Here is a 19,482-nt window from a genome sequence, read left to right as displayed (position 1 = left end):
CTTGAGAAAACAAAGAAATATGACTAAACATAGCAACTTTAACCACAAAAGGGGTTTAAATCAAAAGCATGCAAAAAATGCATTGCAGTATGTTCAAGACTCTTTAATACTACAATAAGGAAAAACTACACAAATACTTGTGTTTGGTTTTTACAACATGGAGGTTGGAAAATGCAATTGATACAAAAACAAACAAAAACACAAATGATAAATGCATTATTGTCAGCTGCACAACTTAATAGTACTACAGATAGCAGCAATTTGCTGAACCCATAAAGATTACTTACCATAATTTATTCTTCAACTCTTCCCATTGGTTTGTATTTAAGTGAATTTATTGGCAATGACAATAGGACAATTTCAAACACCATCATCTAGTACATCTCCTTAGTGAGTTAATCTCTATAGCTTCTGTGGTTGATAAGGAATAGAGCAAACCCTCTTCTGGCACTGCTTTCCTTGTGTTTGTCAACAACGTTTTTTTTTTTTTATCTTCACGTCGAAAGGTTACAAAAAGTTTATACAACCTAGTATCGACTAGTGTCAGTGAATAAACGGAACTGCATAAATGAAATACATAAAGAGACTTTCCTTGATCCGTTGCAGACCAGGAAGATTTCTTTTAAGTGGCCTTTAAAAAAAAAAAAAAAAAAGACTCGTGTAGGTAAAGAAGGGAAGAAAAAAAACAAAACTGCTGGTTGAGTACAAATGGGGTCACCTTAGACAGCAGGTTCAGGCTGTCGTACCACTTCATCGAGTTCAGAAATGAAGTTTTTCAAGTCATCAAGGCATCGCTCACGGATCTCAATCAGGTTCTCTTTAGTGGGTTCTGCAGGTGCTTTTCTAGGCTGGGTTCCTTGGCCACCAGCATCTTCACCACCATGCCAAACGTCTCACAGTCCTGACGATAGACCTATAAATCAGAACAGAAATTCGCATATAACATAAAATTTTTTAGCAGCAAAGATGCCACATAAAAACAATATACTCTGCTTCTGCTTTACTTTTATTTCCAATTCAAGACCCATCTCCTAGAACAGACCATGAAAGCATCTTGAATCTAACTCTTTCTGTTCACAGAAGACATGGAAATGGAGAGCGGTTTTGTTGTGTATTTGGGATAACATTCTGCCTTTCTGATCTGCCATCCAGACGATAGAACAAAGCCCCAAACCAAAACTCTCAGAGCTCAGTTATGTTTACTGTGGTTGGATAATCAAACACTTCTGGACATCAAAGCAATGCTTCAGACCCAGGGGAGTCTACATAACCTCTGCAATTACCTTCACTCACACACAGCCCTCAGGACATGTAACTTATAGCTGAAGATCATATCTTGAAATGTAGTCTACAATTTACATCAGTGATAAAATCAGACTGTCATGACTTTACAACGGTATGGAGCAACGTAATGCACACAGCCAAAACTGGGAGAAAATGATGGTTAAACATCTCAGTAGTTTCCGACATGGCCCTGATATTACATAACCATACAACAACATCTGGAAGTACTTAAAATATAACAGGAACTGAAAACTTTGGGCATAATTAAACAATAAAAAAGACAATGCATATCCTCTATGGTTCCTGCTACCTGCCCTCACAAGTCTGGAAAAGAAATGTGGCCACCCAACTAATTGTGCTGACTAATCATTTTTGCAGTGAGCTCCTCATTAGCTTCTAACATAAGGGCTCTTTCCCATGGCTGAGTCAAGTTCTAGTAAAATGAGATCACCTGGTTCCAGGAATCACCGAAGCCCACACACAAAGACCAGAGTTCTTGTGTGAGAACTGCCTCTAATAGTCATTAAGTTGAATAGGTTCAATGAGAAGACTCTAATAGTCAATTAGAACATTCCAGAATAGAATGGATAAATGATGTAGAAAGGAAGTTCTCAGTAGCCTGAGGCTGCAGGGTAAGAGAGACCGTAGTTAAACAGTCAATCTGTGTGACTGTTTAAATTGCATTAAGGCTCAGCAAATAAACCTGGCTGCTGGCGCCTTGTAGCCTATGTGCTATTCAAAAAAAACATTGAAAATAATATTATAATAAAATAAATTTAAATCAATACAATATACTAAATAAATAGGAGTTTAAACGAGTAGTAATATGGTAGTGTTAGAATTGCTTGCCTTTGCAAAACCTGCCAGCGCAGAAGTTGTGTGTGGTTTCCAGACATGACGTAGTTGCTAAGGTGTTTTGAAAGGTTTTTGGGTGGCTGTTTACTGGCCCATGCCAATAGAGTGCATGTCCAAATGTGAAATCACATTAGCAAAATTCCAGAACATTTTTTCAGACAAAAAGGTCTATTGTTCACAGTCAATATGCATAAAGTCAAAGTCATTGAATCTGTGTGGGTAAATTTGCAAATCACAGATTGCTATTAAAACCAACTGAAATATGGCAGTTAAAATTTTAGTGAACAACAGCAAATATGACTATACCTTTATATTCTGATATTCTTCTCTTTTATTCATGACAGGGGTAAAACATAATTAAAATATAGGTTAAAGATCTTGGCCCTACAAGAGACAGTAAGGATTCCCATAAATATCCAATATAACAGTGTGTGTGGGCATTAGCTGTATGTGTGGCCTAGAACTGATTTCAAATTGGATGAGAAGAGGGTTATGGTACTGTTATCTCAATGTGATCTGAGTCAAGTAGAAAAGACTCCTAGATACATAATAAACCACCACTAAAGTCAGTAAGCATAGATGATCTGAAGCAGAGGTTAAGAGGAAGCTCTGAAAGACCACTATTTACAAAGCATATGTATTTTTTTATTTCCTACCATTTTTCTGCTGCTTCATAATTAAATATTTGAATAGCATCAATTGTGATTCTAATTAAAATTGCAATCCTGTCCGTTTTATACGAGATAACCATGAACACACAAAGCCACCTTAGCCACATTCAAATTAAATAATTCGTAACAATGCCAAGAATGCTAGGAAGCGATTTCCTAGAGCATGCTCTACTTCCAGAGACTTCCTGTGAACCCCACCTCTCTTACCCAATCAAACAGGAAGGCTGAACAGGACCTCGAGAATGTGTGTGTTCTTGTTCAGCCTTTCATGTGTCATTTTTGTACCGTGGGAGGCTGATTCCTGATTCCGGGTAAAGATAGCAGAGAATTATTCAGGAAGGGCGGGAAAGACAAGGAGGGAAAAGTGGAAAAGCATCTATACACTAGTAACTTTCAGAGAGGTTCAGTGAAAGTTCAGTTCTAGTTCCGTAAGACCAAAGTTAGGTTTACTATCTAAAAGCTTTGTGTATAAAATGTTGGTGTTTGTGAAATGTCAATAAATTCCTCTGTACGCCCAACAATATAGGGTAAAGTAAGATTAGTTTGTGAATTGAATTCTGTGAAGACCTATTACTGCACATACGTTAGCATATAGATGCCCCCAAGTATATGGACAAGTATGGGTCATTAGTTTACAATCCCAAATAATTGTTAAGTATGCATATTCACCTTAATATAGCATGCTTTAATGTCTGTGTTCTAGAACAGAAGCATAGAAATCCTAAGCATTGCAGAACAACATGGAATAATCTTCGGGGGGCAACTGTGTATCAGTCTATTATTTTATTTGATCTGACATATTCAGATCAGAAACATCAAACACGATTAAAGAACGAAGGAATCAAACATCCCTGATGGACCTCAAAAGCCTTGCTTCAGACCCAGATTAAGCCTCACCGTGGACTGCAGAACTATCACAACAAAGATGCCCTACTTACAGCACTTCAGCAGCAAGGAATTCAGTTTCGTTAGAATCACACGGGCTCATCTGTAAAATAAACGTCTTGCTGGTCAAAACAAAACAATTGAGAGCCAAATAGATTCCTCTTTGAGCTTGACATGAACTGCGCTTGTTTAAAGTATATGCTCTCTGCCAAGATGAAACACAACTAATAAAAAAGAAAAAGAAAAAAAGACTAAGACCGAACAGATAAAACCATAACTTTAACCATAAATTATACTACTTTGGTGTAACAATTTAGAAAAATTGCACTTTTGAGCTTTTTCCATTTAATTGGTCCCCATGTGGATTGGGCTTCCATTCTGCAAAGTGGAAAAGTGGATGAAAAAGTACCATAAAGAATCAAATGTGGTTCATGACACTATACTTCAAGGTTTTTGAAGCCATTTGATAGCAACACTTGATAGGAAAATTCAGTAAATAATGACTTTAAGTTCAGTTTGTTTCTCGGTAAACCATTAAAATGTGAACCGATCAAGACAGCGTTGAACTCGAGAAACCAAAAGGGCAGAAAACAGAAAGGATTTAACATACAATAACAGTTCATTGTCTAATCACACAAACTTTCTTGTTCGATTAATGGAGCTTGCTTTTAAGTGAAAAGGAAGAAATGGCAACTAGCTCAAGTGTCATATAAACCATTTTTATGATGCTTTGACACAATATTCAAACTCCACTCAATGTTACTGCATAAAAAAGAGCAACTGGCACATTATTTGAAACTTCTACTTTTGTGTTCTATTACCCTTTAGGTGTATATTGTTCAAGTGTATATAAACCAAAAAACGTGCTGTATAGTGCATGCCAGCAAATGTTTGTTGAGCAAAGGTAAAGTGCCGAGTGTAGAGATGGCTAGACCAGATTGAACGAGAAGCTAAACATCTGGTGGACACTTAAACAGAAACAACACACACACTCTGATGAAATAACAGGCTTTGGCCTGAAAGGCATCCACACACTGTCACTGAAATATGTGCGTTCAGGGCAAATCAAAACACAGTTCGACTTCCACTTCAAAAAAAGAGGGGAAAAATTTTTTATCCTGAACAAATTACAGAAATGTAGATTTGTCAGTCATTTATGCAGAAAAAGACGCTTAAGTGATTGAACAGCTCTTTGTATTCTCAAACACTAAAACTAAAATCACAGGAAGACCTTTGAATCAAGAGGAAAGCTTAGCCATGTATAAAAAAAATCTGATTTGTTTTCGATATGTAAATAACCCAATAAAGCTCAAGGTTGGGTCAAAAGCCTACAGTTAAAATTGTGCAGCGTCAGCAGCTATTGAGCCAAAGGCTTGTGCTCAATAGGAGGGCTGGCACCACTCCTGCGGGATCCCATCTTTCATTTAATAGGGCCAGTAAAGAGTAAGAGGAGAGAGCAGGAACATTATTACGATGGTTCTGAACTTGTACAGAAAGCTGAGACAGTTGTTGTTTTACCTTTGAATCTCCTTAATAAATGCAATGACCAAAAAGAAAGGCAAAATACAAGTGGAAGTGCTCAAAATGCTCTTTTAAATGCTCTTTTGTTGAACATAATAAATGCTGTAATCTTTCACTAGTTTAAACAGCCTAAAATGTAAATAGTTTCTTTCTGGCAGCTCTATTAATAATATACAGCATCCTGAAAGGAGGCATTAAAACAAGTATGTGGCCTTAAAAAAAGTGCAACACACTTTTCCTAACTATAGACACTCTCAAACATTTGGTACTAAAAGCTCAAAAGCGACTGGGGCGTTTCTCAAACCTTTTCAATTTCCCGAGCCTTGGCAGCAATAGCTTGAGCTCGTCGCTCTTGAAAGTCGTCCATGATGGAGGAAGCTTCATCTACGGTGGGTGGAGCTTCATCTGCGGGCCCTTCCACCGCTGTTACATCCTCCTGCAGTACACAGGACAAGATTAATCTAGAAAGACGTTCAGAGAACGCTGGAAATGAACACTCAGAAAAGTCTTGTTTACTCCAAAACAGAAAAGAGGCAAAGCAGAACAACGTCACTGTATGACAGAATGGAAACAAAGCAGAAAAACAATTGGCTCTGTGTATTTAGATCTACAACTTGGACCTGAAGAAACGTTTTGTCTAAAAAAAAAAAAAAGAGAGAATTGTCCAACGCTAATTAACAAAACCTAGACTAATAAAAATCATTTGATCTAAGTAGGGACAGGAATATATTTAAGACAAGAACTGCAAAGGCATTACAAACAAATACCCACCACAGCAAAATCATCTGTTCTTTGTTCTTCAAACAATGAATCCACAAAACAAGTGTTTGTTGAACTTAAGATACTGCCTATCAGGCCCGGTTTACACCGGCAAAGCCTTTTCATCTAAGGCACAAGGTTATGGCTTATGCCCCATGAACGGAGCTATTGGAAGAAGATCAAAGGCTGAAGGAGTGAGACGTTCACCAACCAGAAACAACTTTCATCTGTACAAGGTTCAGAGGTGAATCTAAGTGATCAAACAAAAGAAACTCACACAGGTTCTTTAATAAGGCATATCATGTCGTGTTGGCTTGAAACTGAAGCTTGATTCAAGCATTCTTGAATCAAAACACTGACTGAGTACTGGAACAAAACAAGAAACAAAGCTGAAATATATATATTTTTAAATATTTGGGTACAACCTCCCAAAGCGGTTTCACCAAAATGTGCTTTCCTTGCTCAATATGGGTCACCAGAATATACAAAAATATCTATTAGTTTATATACTAAACATTCAAATTTATAATAACTTTATATTCATTATAAATACTAGTATTTTATTAGAAAATATAAATTAACAAATGTTTATATACATATTATAAAATTGCACATCATTACATTAAACCATTTAGATTGGATGTTGCTAACTATTAATTGTATCGACTTAAACTATGTAAAACACTTACTTTACAATTTGGGAGACAGAGTTGACAAAGTTTTGACACAATCCACACAATTATGTTATTAAATAAATAAATAAATATTTTAAAAATTATTATATATTTTAAAAAATCTATAAATAAAACTTTTCCTTAAGCTTCCTTAAGTAGGTAGAGCATTTCAAATAATCCCAAAATGTAGGACAAAATAAAAGAATAAAATAACCAATAAGTTATTACAATTATTTATTTTTTTTTAAACAAAACTCAGCAAAATAAATCTGTATTTTAACCATGATTGTTCTTAGATTCAGTTCACCTAAACATTAAAAAAAAGAAAAAATAAGGAGAGTACATGAGAGAAACAGTTTAACCAAATTATTTTAGGCTCTCAGTGCTCCCTAGAGTATGTCCAGAGTGCACTGAGCCTCCGATAAGATCTTGTGATAAAGCCGAGAGTTGAGCTAATGGATTTCTCCCTCTTTTTTTAGCCTTGCTGCGGCCTGGGTGGCCCAATGATGTCCATGACTCTCCTTCAGCGACCCGCCGTGCTGTGTGTCAGAAACGTGCTTACAGTCTGAATAAACACGTCACGGGCCGCTTGCCTTTCATACGCCAAACAGGACCCTTTAAAAGCCATCACATGGGAGAGAGGAAAGCGCAAGCAAACAGCTTTTCAAAAAGAAGGGGGGAAAAAAAAAATCTCCATTTTTTTTCTCACCATCAGCTGAAATTGCTGGCATGTCACACTTATTATTATTTTAGTGGATGAAAGAGAGTGTTCTGGTAAGCACATCTGTTTGGGAGCTGTGTGTGTGTGTGCGACTCACCTTAGTGGCTGATACGGAGCTATGGGGCGAACCGTCTCGTGATGCACTCACGGAGGGGCCCGGGGGCCTTTCCCTGTCTGTAGAAGATGAAAGACTGGGATCAGGACATAAGAAACAAAGCATCTGTTGTAGGACGCTAGCCAACAATGCAGCTATAGTTTGGACGTGGATCAACATCCCCCAGAAAGCAACGGAATATGGCCTTGCTTGACTCATTTGGTGCCATAAACGTTTTCACATGCTGGAACGGATCCTGCTCGCTTTCAGAACATCCAGCTGGCGTGCAGAACCAGGTGGTTCCCTCGCTGCGGATCAGGGCTCTTCCCTGCAGGCAAACCGCAGCCAGGTGCCTGCAGTGTCACCCCGTGACCCGCTCCGTGTGAGCCGTGCGCTCAACACCTACGGATTCGCTCGGCGAGAGATGAAGGAATGCTCGCTAAATTGATCTGGAGCGGAGAGAAGCCTATATCCAGAAGTTATGTTTAGATTTACACAGATTTAAGATTCCAATCTAAATCTCTCGCGACGTATGCGTGCACATCAAACATCTGGCAAAGAAAAGCAAAAAACGGAACGGATGAAAGCTAGAGAAAAAGGAAAGGTTTAGCAATCAGACACACTCCTGTGGACTTTTTACGATCCCCGGCCAAAGGAAGTGAGAGGAAAGCAGACAAACAAAACGAGGCTCTACGATGGTGCGATTAGCAACGCTTTCTCTCAAGTTACTGTGACTGCGGGCTGACCTTTAACTTAGAAAGCAAAGCGAAACTAAATCTCCTTGTGTGTGAGCCGTAAACTTTCTTTATCGGGATTTAAGAGGAATATGATTTTTCTTCTTGTTTTAGTTTACAAAATAAGTCATAAAAAGCGGTCACCGAATACCTAGGTACATTACCAGTCAAAAGATACTGGTGAAATTTAATGCAAAACTACCGTACAGACATAATGTTATAAACAATTGCTGTTTTAAATAAAAATCGCTCTTTTTAACTTTAAAATAACTAATCAAATAATCAATATATCACTTTCAAAAAAAAAAAAAAAAAAAAAAATTATATATATATATATATATATATTTATTTTTTGTTTTGTTGAAAAGTGATATATTGAAATATATATATGATATATATATATATATATATATATATATATATATATATATATATATATATATATATATATATATATATATATATATATAATAATATAATCACCTAGTTGAATAAAAGCCTGTTAAAATGAGCATTTGCAGGATTTTCAGAGACAGGCCAAGCGATATTATGATGATGATCTTTCAAACTTAGTGAAATTTGTAGTTTTAACCCAATGTAACGTTACAGATTGCACTACACTGTGTCAGTGATCGATTAAATAGTGAGACCTGTTGAATAAGGTCAGAATGAACACGTTTTTATTCATCCGTATTCCATTTTTAGTCATTATTCTATTTCACTTTATATAGTATTTATGGATCAGACTTCTAATCACTTGGAGAACGGAAAATAAAATATAAAAATAATCTTTTATCTCGAGTCTCGTATTCACGGCTCTTAGAGAGCATGAGGGAGGCTGCATCCACAAATTCAGATGATTTCAGTTTCTTTCAGTTCATTTTCATGAATTTGAATAGTTCGCAGGAGGCAGCCATTTATTTGAGAGGCTTTTGCTTTGTTGAACTGAACAAGCTTTGAACTAAGCTTTGTTAAACTGAGAAAGGCTCAGTTGATGGGTATGATTTGGATTTGATTCCCAGCCCTATGTATCAGTTTACACAAAAACACAGAGCAGCTGTTTTCAATGCTGATAATAATAAAGACTAAAGTTTCTTGAGCACCAACAGAGCATATTAGAATTATTTCTGAAAGAACATGTGTTAATGATGACTGTGGTAACAGCTACCGAAAATTCAGCTTTTTCTTTATTGTAAAATTTTTTACACAATATTACTTTATTGCCTTTTTCATCAAATAAACACAGCCTTGGTGCACACTTTTTAACAGTACTATTTTCAGCATGCAATTTATTTATTTTTTTCTTTGGCAAGGAGCCATGTAATTATTGGAAAAATATAGTCAACCAATTATTGCTGCAAAATATTGATCAAGATCATACAACGCCACACTGTTGTTTCTTATTTATATCCAGTGACATGTCTGCACCCAGTAAAAAAAAGATTCATATTAAGATTCATTAAGCTATGTTAAATTGTTTTATCAAAAAAAAAAACATTTTATTCTTGCTGGCTTTCTGATTCATAATTAATATTATGATAATATAATCTACAAAGCCCCAAAATGACAATGTTTTACTCACCCGGTGCCCTGCCTGGCCCAAATGGCTCCTCAAATCCTGAAACACAAGAAAACATTTTTGTATAAAGATAACCAAAAAAAGGAATTTTTGTGAGCAATAATTCAGGTGGTGTTTTGATGCTTTTCTTTGATCAGTATTAGAGGTTAGATCATATGATCTCATGCGAGCCTGCTCCATCTTTTCACAGCAGCATAATCTAGGGACGCTCACTTGGGGTATGTCAACCCAAACACGTGCGTCCAATATTGGCTGCTCGAAGCGTCGCTCTGGAGCTTATTACTGAGGATCTCATTATAGTAACAGAGTACAGCGAAACAAACACAGATGGGAGACTTTAATAGGACAGCCTTTGAGTGACATCATCTGTGATTGGAGGTCTGCGGCGGGACGCTTGGGTACAGTCATGTCCAAGCCTGTCTATTTTCAAGCTCGACGACTCAAATCAAATCTGTCTGGGAAGCATTTAGGACGTTTATCTGGTTTATATGAGAAATAAAGCAACCAGGGAAGGTCTCTCCGCTCTGCAGCTGGGTTTGTTAAAGTGTGCTCGCGTGCAAATTAGTCAAGAAAGCCCTTAAATCAATCAACAGGCTTTTACATGTTTCAAACAGTCCACGTCAGGTCAAAGACTACGTGTCAAGCTGTGCACTGACCCCTCATACCGTCTAGAGTCTGCGTGTGGGGGAGATACCGCCAATGAGATTTCTCCAAGTGAAATGCAGAGAGGTTTGGCAGACTGTCTATACCTGCGCACACCACTAGCATTAATTTCATATGAGCAGCATATGAAATATTGAGGTCATAAGAAGCGGAAACAAAATCTATTCATGAGATCTAATCGAATCATCAATAATCATGCATTATTATACGATAATGATAAGTATGATAAGTACATAGACTTCCGTTCTAACCCCAAACTTTTGGACGGTAGTATATTAGCGTCCCAATATGCCTGGATACATCAAAATTAAAGAATTACTAAGTAGTGATGGAACAAGCGTTTTGAGTGGAGATTTTTCATACTTTTCCCCTGCTGAGGCGGGAAAGGATGCACTTTGCTCCGCTCTGGTGAGTAGCTGCGGCTGCTTATGCTGGACCCTGACCGACTGTGAGGGGACGGGGACGTCCCGCCGAGCTGGAGAGCGCTCACGTACTGGAGGGAAGGGCGCCTTTCTTCTCAAGTTGTCCCGCTCCTCCCTGAGAGAGAGAGAGAGAGAGAGAGATGATCAAATGTCTCTTTAGTATGTGTTCCCTAGTTTTTACTAGAACAACATGTGGCTTTTTACTTTTTAAAGTGTCTGAATACTAACCCCCGGTCCAGGTTCATTATGGCCTGCATGAGGGTGTCATCTCCTGCATCAGGGGCTATTGTAGGCAGAGACCTGGGTGGAGGAGGGTGAGCGCCCAGAACTCGAGTATTCGGGGCAGGGCCTGCGCGATTGCTTGCTCTGAAGCAGGTAAAAAAAAAATAAGACAAACAGTTACATTCAAGTTATGAAATTTACCCTCAAACCTTTAAAAATAAATAAATAAATAAATATTCAGCTTTGTAATCACAGGTATAAATTGCATTTTAAAATAACCTTAAACTTTTTTTAAAACTAAACCAAAACAATAAATTCAGTTATAAAAAAAAAAAACAACAACAATTCAGTTGACAAATATTTGAATTCATATTATAAGAAACATTAAGCATACATTATTTTTTCATTAAATATGTTTTAAACACACTAAATAATTATAAATAAATTATCTAATAATAAATAAATCGTAAAATTACGCTTTGCAATCTTTGGTATAAATTACATTTTAAAATAACTGTAAATATTGTGTATATAAAACACAAGAAACCAAACCAATAAATTCAGTTATCAAAAAAGTACAAAAAAAAAAAAAATCACATTTAGGCAATGTTTGCATTTACATCAAGAAATATTAAGCGTGAATTTTTTTGCTCAAACATTTCTAAACACACTAAACCGAGGAGGAGGAGAAGGAGACGAAGTATAGAAAAGAGAACTTGTAACAATATTTCTCAATGTCACTTATGATTAAATACATACTAAACTAAAACTGACAAAATTTGTCAAAACATTAGCGAAAACTAAGAAAAGCAAAATGGCTAAATAAAAATACACAAAATAAGTTGTCCACTGTCCTCTGACAGATTAAGAAGAGGGTTAAAGGGGGGACAATCTGTTAATCTGAAGACGCTTGTTTATACGAACCATGCCCTGTAGGGTCAGATGCTGAGTGTATTGAGATGAAGGGTCAAGGGAAAGGAGACGAGGTATTTCCACCGGCCTCAGGACTGTGGCAGTCGTTTCAACAGATCACCCTTTCATATGCATCATACGCGTATTTTCATATATATATATATATATATTTCAATACGACTGCCTTTCTTATGGAAGACGAAAGGTTGTATTTTGAAGGATGTGTAAATTGGTTTTGTGCATATTCTGAAAGCCAGTGAGGTTCAAAACAACACCGGACCCCATCTTATAATTTTTTTCATTTAACTTTTTGAGCGAACTATCTCTTTGACTGTTGATAGACGTTAAGGGGGCAGTAAATTCACAGCAATGGAGGGTCAGTTATGATTTAGACTAATTCCAAAGCAGTTGGTTATGCTGGTCACCGTCCCGCCTGATGACACAGAGGAGATTCTCTTTAACTAGTTTCCACTCCGAGCTCTGCTTCGTTTAAGACTTTACCTATTTGTGCAAGGACCGAGCCAGAGGCTTCACATCCTGCTTGTAAAAAGCAACTCAATATAAACTGCACAAAGAGGAGGGCAAAATGAGGCTTGTAAAAAGTTGCAGCGCTGCCTAACAGAGCAGCACCACAGCTCTGCCGAGTCTGCCCGCAACCAGGACATTCATTAACACACATCTGTTCCAGCGGCAGTAAAACCCCCTTCAGTTTACTCTGCTCCCCCTCGACTCGCTTTCCCTGCCAGGGCCCTCCGGTCGCGCAGGCCGATTACGTGCCACTTATACGGCCTGCCGCACAGGCGAGAGGGAGGACGTAAAAGAATCACAGGCACCTGGTCCGAGTGACCCTGGCCTGAACCCCGGCCAGGTTCCCCCTCTCCCAAACACACACACACGACAATGTGTCCGCACGCAGTGACCTCGCAAAACTTTAATGACCCTCACATCTGTTTGAAGTGCAGGTGACCCTGTCTGCCCTGGACTAACAGAGCAAATTACCACATGTCTGTCTTTACTGCCGATGCGAAGCCAGGATATTAGCCCAAGCCCAAAAAAAAAAAAAAAAAAAAAAGGGTTAAGCTCTCACTACCAATCACGACAGATTAAAGCACCGAAAAGGTCAAAACGGGTACTTTAAAGCGTGTTTGACATGCGCGGCTATTCGAATTAGCAAGAAGACCATATAAAGGACATCCTTCGAAACGAAAAAAATGGCAACGTCTGATTTTAATAAGACGAGAAGCTCAGACGAGCATGATATTTGTAATTACAAAAGCGCCACCAAGTGGTAAGAATGGGCCCAAAACTACTTTCTACACACAAACGTTATATGCACTTTTTTTTTTGTTTGATTGTTTTATTAAAAAACCCTAATATTTCAGTGTATTCCAGAATCTTTCGCAAATGTATTCTATTTCTACTTCAAGCAAAACACTGCTTTCTTGAACCGACTCTTTGTTTCACGATTTAAGAAAACGGTGACGTCACCATTTAAAAGTTCTTAACGCTTCTTGGTAGGGGTGCACCAACACGAAGTTCGTTCGGCCGAGCTCCATTCCTGCTGCGAACTGTTGCATTTAATTACCAGAGAGGCAGATTAAGAGATACGGGAAACCACTGGGAAGCTCACTGTGCTCATCCGTTTGGCAGAGTGACTGTCTGTGGGTATTTCCATGGGAGCTGAACCACGAAAACCAAACAGAGAATGTAGGACAACGCAGAGTTTGATTTATGCTTCTTATTAAGAAACTCTGTTTCTTGGCTTGCTTTCATCTCTTACTCAAACGCATAAAAACGAGGCATTATAGCTTGAGGGAACGCAGCCTGTTTTAAGAAAGAGCAGTTCTGCCATCTGCTGGAAAAATTACACATGCATGAGACGTCCGCCCTTGACTGTATTGCGTTTACACAGTATGACTCGAAACGTCTTATCTAAAACATGTAACTTTTGCTAAATTTAATCAACACGTGAATAAAGGAGTGAGTAGAGAGAGAAAAGATGTCTTCATTTACCCGGAGCGCACCCATTATGAATGTAAGAATACATCTTTTAGAGTTGTGAAGTACCTGAAGTCCATTTGGCGTCCACCATGCTGCTCATCTCTCTGCCCTCTGTAGTATGGGAAGTCTTCCTGCTAAAATGCAAAACAAAACTATGAAGCAGTGAGATATACAATTGCAAACATACTTAAAACTGACAAACAAAAAGTCGGGCAGGCCCGGTTTTACACATCAGGTAAACATTGGGGAAATTAACAATTAAAAAAAAATAAAATAGGAGGAAAAAAACCCCAAAAGAAATGATGTGATCTCTAATACTTACCCTTCGCCCGGGTGGTCCGCCCCTGTGCTCATTAGGAAACGAGTGATGGCTGTCTCCGTGATAACCTCTCTGATCCTCTCCATGGTAGTTGCGAGGAGCGCCGTTTGGGTAAAACCGATTGCCATCGTATTCAAAACCACGACCGTAGTCCTCATCTGGCCGCCCGAATGGAGGTCTCCTGTCCCCTTGACCTTCTCTTGAAAATGGACCCTGGAAGATAAAAAAAAAAAAAAAAAAGCTCAAGCGCTACCGTTTGTCTCACACCGTAACGTAGTATCTGGTTTTAGATTGTGGTGTTTACTACTCGTCCTGCTGGAAACCGCTCCTCGTAAATATCTCTAAGATTTCGATCTCTCCTAAAAGCCACTGCGATATAAAACACAATCTTATAATTATATTAACATTGCATAAGATATATACAATTTTAATCAGTATTTATCTAAATGACTTACTTTTAGTTTCTGGATGGAAACAGATGTCTTCGGTTGTATAATCGGTTAACTGTGAACAGATGAGAGGTAAATGAAACATGAACGAACGGCTGGCAGATTAGTATTTATGGCCAATAACCAATAATTGTTGCCGATGCATATATGCAGTGGTCTGTACATAACTGAACCGCATTTAATGGCACAGTAGAATACACTACAAAGTAGTACTTCTGATTAATAATAAAAAACTTAATGTTTGTGGCTAGAGGGCGTTGTTAGGCACAACCTCTTTTTGAAGACTATTAACACATGATCGTATTGCAGTTTCTAATAAAAGCACAAATTGTTTTCAACATTTGGTAAGCATGTCAGTCTATAATATACAGTTCCTAAGGCAACAACAAAAAACTACGATCATATATATTATATATATATATGTATGTATATGTATCTTTTCTCTATTATATAATCATCTACATGCAATATTGTACTTATCAGACTGATAAGCAAAACGTTCACTGCGGTCGAAACTTTATATATTTTTCAATCACAGCTGAGCAAGAACATTTGATTGCATTTCAGCGTTGTTTATGCCGAACTCCGAGCCAAAGAGAAATCAACTCCCATTCACGCCGACTTGTGTTTTACCCCTATGTGTGCGTCCCCAGTCACCAAGCTGATATTCACGATAAACTCATTTAAACCAGACGCGGTAATGCCGTCTTTTCCCAGCGCATGCATCCCGAGAGCACGCGCGCAACCTCCAAATAAGCGTTTACATACCGTTTACATTCGTTGCTTGGCATGCCTGCTGTCAATTTAACACGTTTGTCAACTGTAGCATACCGACTAAATAGTTAAATAATAATATTTCGAGACGAAACGTTGCGAAACGCGCAGCCAATTGCTAAACAAACACACACGGCCACAGTTAAAAAAAACCGTTTCCGGGTTCAGACCAAAATGTTTTTTTCAAAATAAAGCCGCACAATCCTAATAAAATAACTGTTTAAAAAAATAATAATAATAATAACTAGTATTTAAGGTATTTTCAGTTTAAGACCGTTACACGAGCTCTTTGATTTATTTAAGCTAATTTAGTGGATTTGTTTTCTGTTAGAGAGCGTGAAAGCGGTGCCTCTTTATCTTCCGGGTCGCGCTGCGTTGATGTTTTGAATCGGATGTGCAGTTTAACACGCTTATACAAACTCAGTTATCGTCAATATTGTAAATATGCTTTAAATCCGCACGTTTCTGGCGATTAAGTAAGTCTGAAATTATGTTTTCCATAAGCTGTTTCGGTATCATATTTTGCTTATGAGTCCTTGCACGTTGTGAAATGTGTCATTTGTTTTTTTTTCAGATATCAAAGATAAATATGAGCGGTGGTTTAGCGCCCAGCAAAAGCACCGTTTACGTGTCTAACATCCCATTCTCCTTGACTAACAGCGATCTGCACAAGGTACTTTCTTCTGTGTAAACATTACGTTTTATTTATTAGTTTAATAATGGCGGGGTGAGCCGCTCGAGGGAGAAGTGAAACTAATAAACAAAATACATGTCAAATTTACTTCACATGTATGCATTTTATTTGTTTTTTTTTATTCATTGTTATCTAATCTGACTTTACACTATGATGGACTCTTTCTAAATGCATGGTCACGTGACAAATATAAGAATTTTTGAAGTACATTCATAAATATTGTTTGCATATTTTCCCACAGTTGTGCTCGAAATATGGCAAGGTGGTGAAGTAAGTATCCTGTGTTTTTGGACAGACTTTGTTATACCTCTATAATTCTAATCAAAGTGCAGCTCGATTATGGTCACAATGTCATTTTTTCTGAAGGGTCACCGTTGTCAAAGACAAGCGGACGCGGATGAGTAAGGGAGTGGCGTTTGTGCTGTTCCTGGACAGAGAGTCCGCTCATAATTGTGCCCGATCGCTAAACAACAAACAGGTGTGATGGTTTATAAATGGCATAAACTTAAAAATAGAATTACTCGAGGTCAAACCGCTCGATTGCTCTCGAACTCTTTCAGCTGTTTGGGAGAACGGTGAAGGCCAGCATCGCCATTGACAACGGGAGAGCTGCAGAATTCATCAGAAGGAGAAACTACTCTGACAAATCTAAATGTTATGAATGTGGGGTAAGTTTTCATCGTAGCATTTCATTCAGTGATAAGACGTCGAAATGCGTCGCTGGTGATCTTGTACATTGATAGTAATGTGTTGGTGATATTCATGTTCAGGGTCATGTTATTTGTTTCCGCCAGGAAGAAGGGCACTTGAGTTACGCTTGTCCTAAAAATTTGCTTGGAGAGAGAGAACCTCCACCTAAAAAAGAAAAGAAAAAGAAGAAAAAGCTGCAGCAGCCTGAGGAGCCGTAAGCAGTCCCTAATACAATTAATAATTCAAACTCCGTAATGACTTGATGCATTCAATGCAGTAAATCATCCAAAAATAAATATGTGCTGAAAAGTTACTAACTTTCAGGCCAACCAGTACGCGGGTGAGTTTGTTTCTTCGTCTGAAAAAAAAATTCAGCATCAAAATTCGCGTCACTTGATAACCAGTGGATCCTCTGAAGTGAATGGGTGCCGTCAAACTGCTGGAAAAACAAACTAACAAAAAAAATCAACACAACAGTGATCCACAAGTCATCAGTATGTCCATCAATTAACATCGTATGAAACGCAAAGCTGCGTGTTTGTTATAAACAAATATATCATTAAGGTGTCAAACTCTTGCTTCCAGCCAAAATAAATGACATTGCCTTCTCCAGTGAAATGCACAGATCAAGCTCTGTTTACGTGCTAAATTAGTCCACATAATTTTAAACAAATATACTGGTGGATTTTGATGATGTTACAAGGCAACATTTTTCTACCGGATTAAGCATTTTTATGCATTGTGGACTTTTTAGTGCATGTTTATTACAGTCATGCACCAGACATTAAACTGGGAGTTGTGTGGATTACTTGTGAAAGAAAAAGAAAAAAAAAAATTTAACAGCTGTTTGGACTCTTATTGTGACGGCACCCATCCACTGCAATGATTCATGTGTCCAGATGAAGAAACAAACTCGTCTATGTCATTCATGGCCCGAGGGTGAGTAATATTAAAGCACATTTTCATTTTTTTTGGGTGAACCGCTCCTTTAATCTTGTATGCCGTTGCAAATAATATAAGCGAACGCATATTTTTCAGGGAACCAGAGGACAGCGAGGAAGAAGGAGAGGACCCAGCACTGGACAGTTTAAGTCAGGCAATTGCTTTCCAGGTCAGTGAACATACTCTACAGTTCAGTCGCCACCCATCACTCATTAATATTCCTAGTAGGGGGTTAAAAGAGAACTATGCATTTTGCCCATCGTCAGCAAGCGCGTATTGAGGAGGAGGAGAAGAGAAGGAAACGGCTCGCAGAGGACGCGTCTCAAGCATGTACTTCAGAGGACACCCACAAACCCAAGATCAAAAAGAGCGCCTACTTCAGCGACGAGGAGGAGCTCAGCGACTGACTCATACTTGTGTGTTCGGAACACATCGCCTCTTCTCAACCACTCTTACCTATTAAGAAGGTCACATATTGATCTGAATTTCTAATTTTGCCCAACTACGTTGCAGGAAGTCAGACAGAAAAACGGCTCACCTTGATCCGAGATGTTTGTTGTCGTTTTATGCCCCTCTCTCAGAAAATGACAAATCTTGGGTATGTAGTATTGAGATTTTAAATATCCTGCAGAAACGGTCTGTGAATGTGTTTTTTTGTAATCTTGTAAATAAAGCGCAGTTTCGTGTATTTCAGAATTACTCTCTTCTCATTGTTCCAGGAAGCGTGGAAAATAAACGGTTTTAAAATAACTTCCTGTCACCTTTTGTCTTCATATCTCTCTCTCTCTCTCTCTCTCTTTTTTTTTTTTTTTTTAAGTTAAATAAAAGTTTAATATACAAGCCTTTGCATTCTCAGTGAGAAAGATCTCTAAAAGTACAGTATAAAAATATATAGCTTGTATGTGATGCACATTTCTACTATACAAATTAAAATGTGTATTAAAAACAAATTAAAATCCGTCCCGATATCTTGTTTTTCTTGACTTGATATCTAGTATTTAAAAATCATACAACATCTGACTTGTCTAACTTGTGTGCGTCAGTCAATCTTTATGTTATACAAGTTTTTATAAGAAAAATATCTAGCAAATATTCTTCTGGAAGCAGAAAAATGGGAAATTGTTTCCAACAAAAATATTTGGTCCCAGGCTGTAATTGCAACCCTGTTAACCATTTGGTTTTGTTTATTTCGTGTTGTTAGTTTATGTGATTCAATAAAGATTGTTAGGAAATAGCAAACAAAACAATCACGCAAATCCAAGTTTTAAGATTTTAGGATTTACGTTTCGGTCCAAAGTTTGGAAAATAAATTAGAAAACGAAACGCCTTTAGTAAAAAGTTGTCACAAACCATTTTCTGAAACAAACAAAAGTGTAACTATGCTTTGACTATAGTAAAAGTGCATTGGTTACCATTTGTATAACCGGTTTTACTACAAATATCACTATAGCATGATTAGTGTAGCAAAAAAAAAAAGATGGTTAATTTGTAGTCACCACAGTTTAACTATAGTAACCGTGGTTTTTGGTTTTACTAGTGGTCACATTTTCGTACGGGTACTCTAATCTTGGAAAGTGCCATGAAACACGAATGTCTTTAATTTAAGAGCGGCGCAGT

The 19,482-nt window shown here is 37.8% G+C and overlaps 2 protein-coding genes across 2 annotated transcripts; one reads left to right on the top strand and one right to left on the bottom strand.

Moving 5' to 3' along the window:
• Positions 1-88: 88 nt before the first annotated feature.
• Positions 89-15,710, bottom strand: pphln1 (periphilin 1). The gene is given in 13 exon segments (XM_043236512.1): positions 89-823; positions 826-913; positions 5,521-5,652; positions 7,468-7,544; positions 9,781-9,816; positions 10,804-10,901; positions 10,903-10,977; positions 11,091-11,228; positions 14,064-14,131; positions 14,320-14,529; positions 14,621-14,685; positions 14,772-14,820; positions 15,534-15,710. Coding segments are annotated over 12 exon segments (1,092 nt in total). The 5' UTR covers positions 14,773-14,820; positions 15,534-15,710; the 3' UTR covers positions 89-719.
• A 156-nt stretch (positions 15,711-15,866) lies between these two features.
• On the top strand, positions 15,867-18,615 carry zcrb1 (zinc finger CCHC-type and RNA binding motif 1). Its single transcript, XM_043236513.1, has 8 exons — positions 15,867-16,015; positions 16,114-16,212; positions 16,475-16,503; positions 16,600-16,711; positions 16,794-16,901; positions 17,028-17,137; positions 17,962-18,034; positions 18,132-18,615. Exons 2-8 carry the CDS (start codon positions 16,129-16,131, stop codon positions 18,270-18,272), a joined length of 657 nt encoding a protein of 218 aa, XP_043092448.1. The 5' UTR covers positions 15,867-16,015; positions 16,114-16,128; the 3' UTR covers positions 18,273-18,615.
• The last annotated feature ends 867 nt before the right edge of the window (positions 18,616-19,482 follow it).

The sequence above is a fragment of the Puntigrus tetrazona genome, chromosome 4 (assembly GCF_018831695.1).
Source record: "Puntigrus tetrazona isolate hp1 chromosome 4, ASM1883169v1, whole genome shotgun sequence".
Taxonomy (NCBI): Eukaryota; Metazoa; Chordata; class Actinopteri; order Cypriniformes; family Cyprinidae; genus Puntigrus; species Puntigrus tetrazona.
Note: the sequence above shows the minus strand (reverse complement) of the source record. Positions and strands in the feature narration are given on the sequence as shown.

What these genes read in the sequence shown, in the direction of transcription:
- zcrb1 (XM_043236513.1), top strand. Translation starts at nt 16,129, where the DNA reads ATGAGCGGTGGTTTAGCGCCCAGCAAAAGCACCGTTTACGTGTCTAAC. An exon ending in AAATATGGCAAGGTGGTGAA is followed by an intron (nt 16,504 to 16,599) that starts GTAAGTATCCTG and finishes TTTTTTCTGAAG; the next exon opens with GGTCACCGTTGTCAAAGACA. An exon ending in CTGCAGCAGCCTGAGGAGCC is followed by an intron (nt 17,138 to 17,961) that starts GTAAGCAGTCCC and finishes CATATTTTTCAG; the next exon opens with GGAACCAGAGGACAGCGAGG.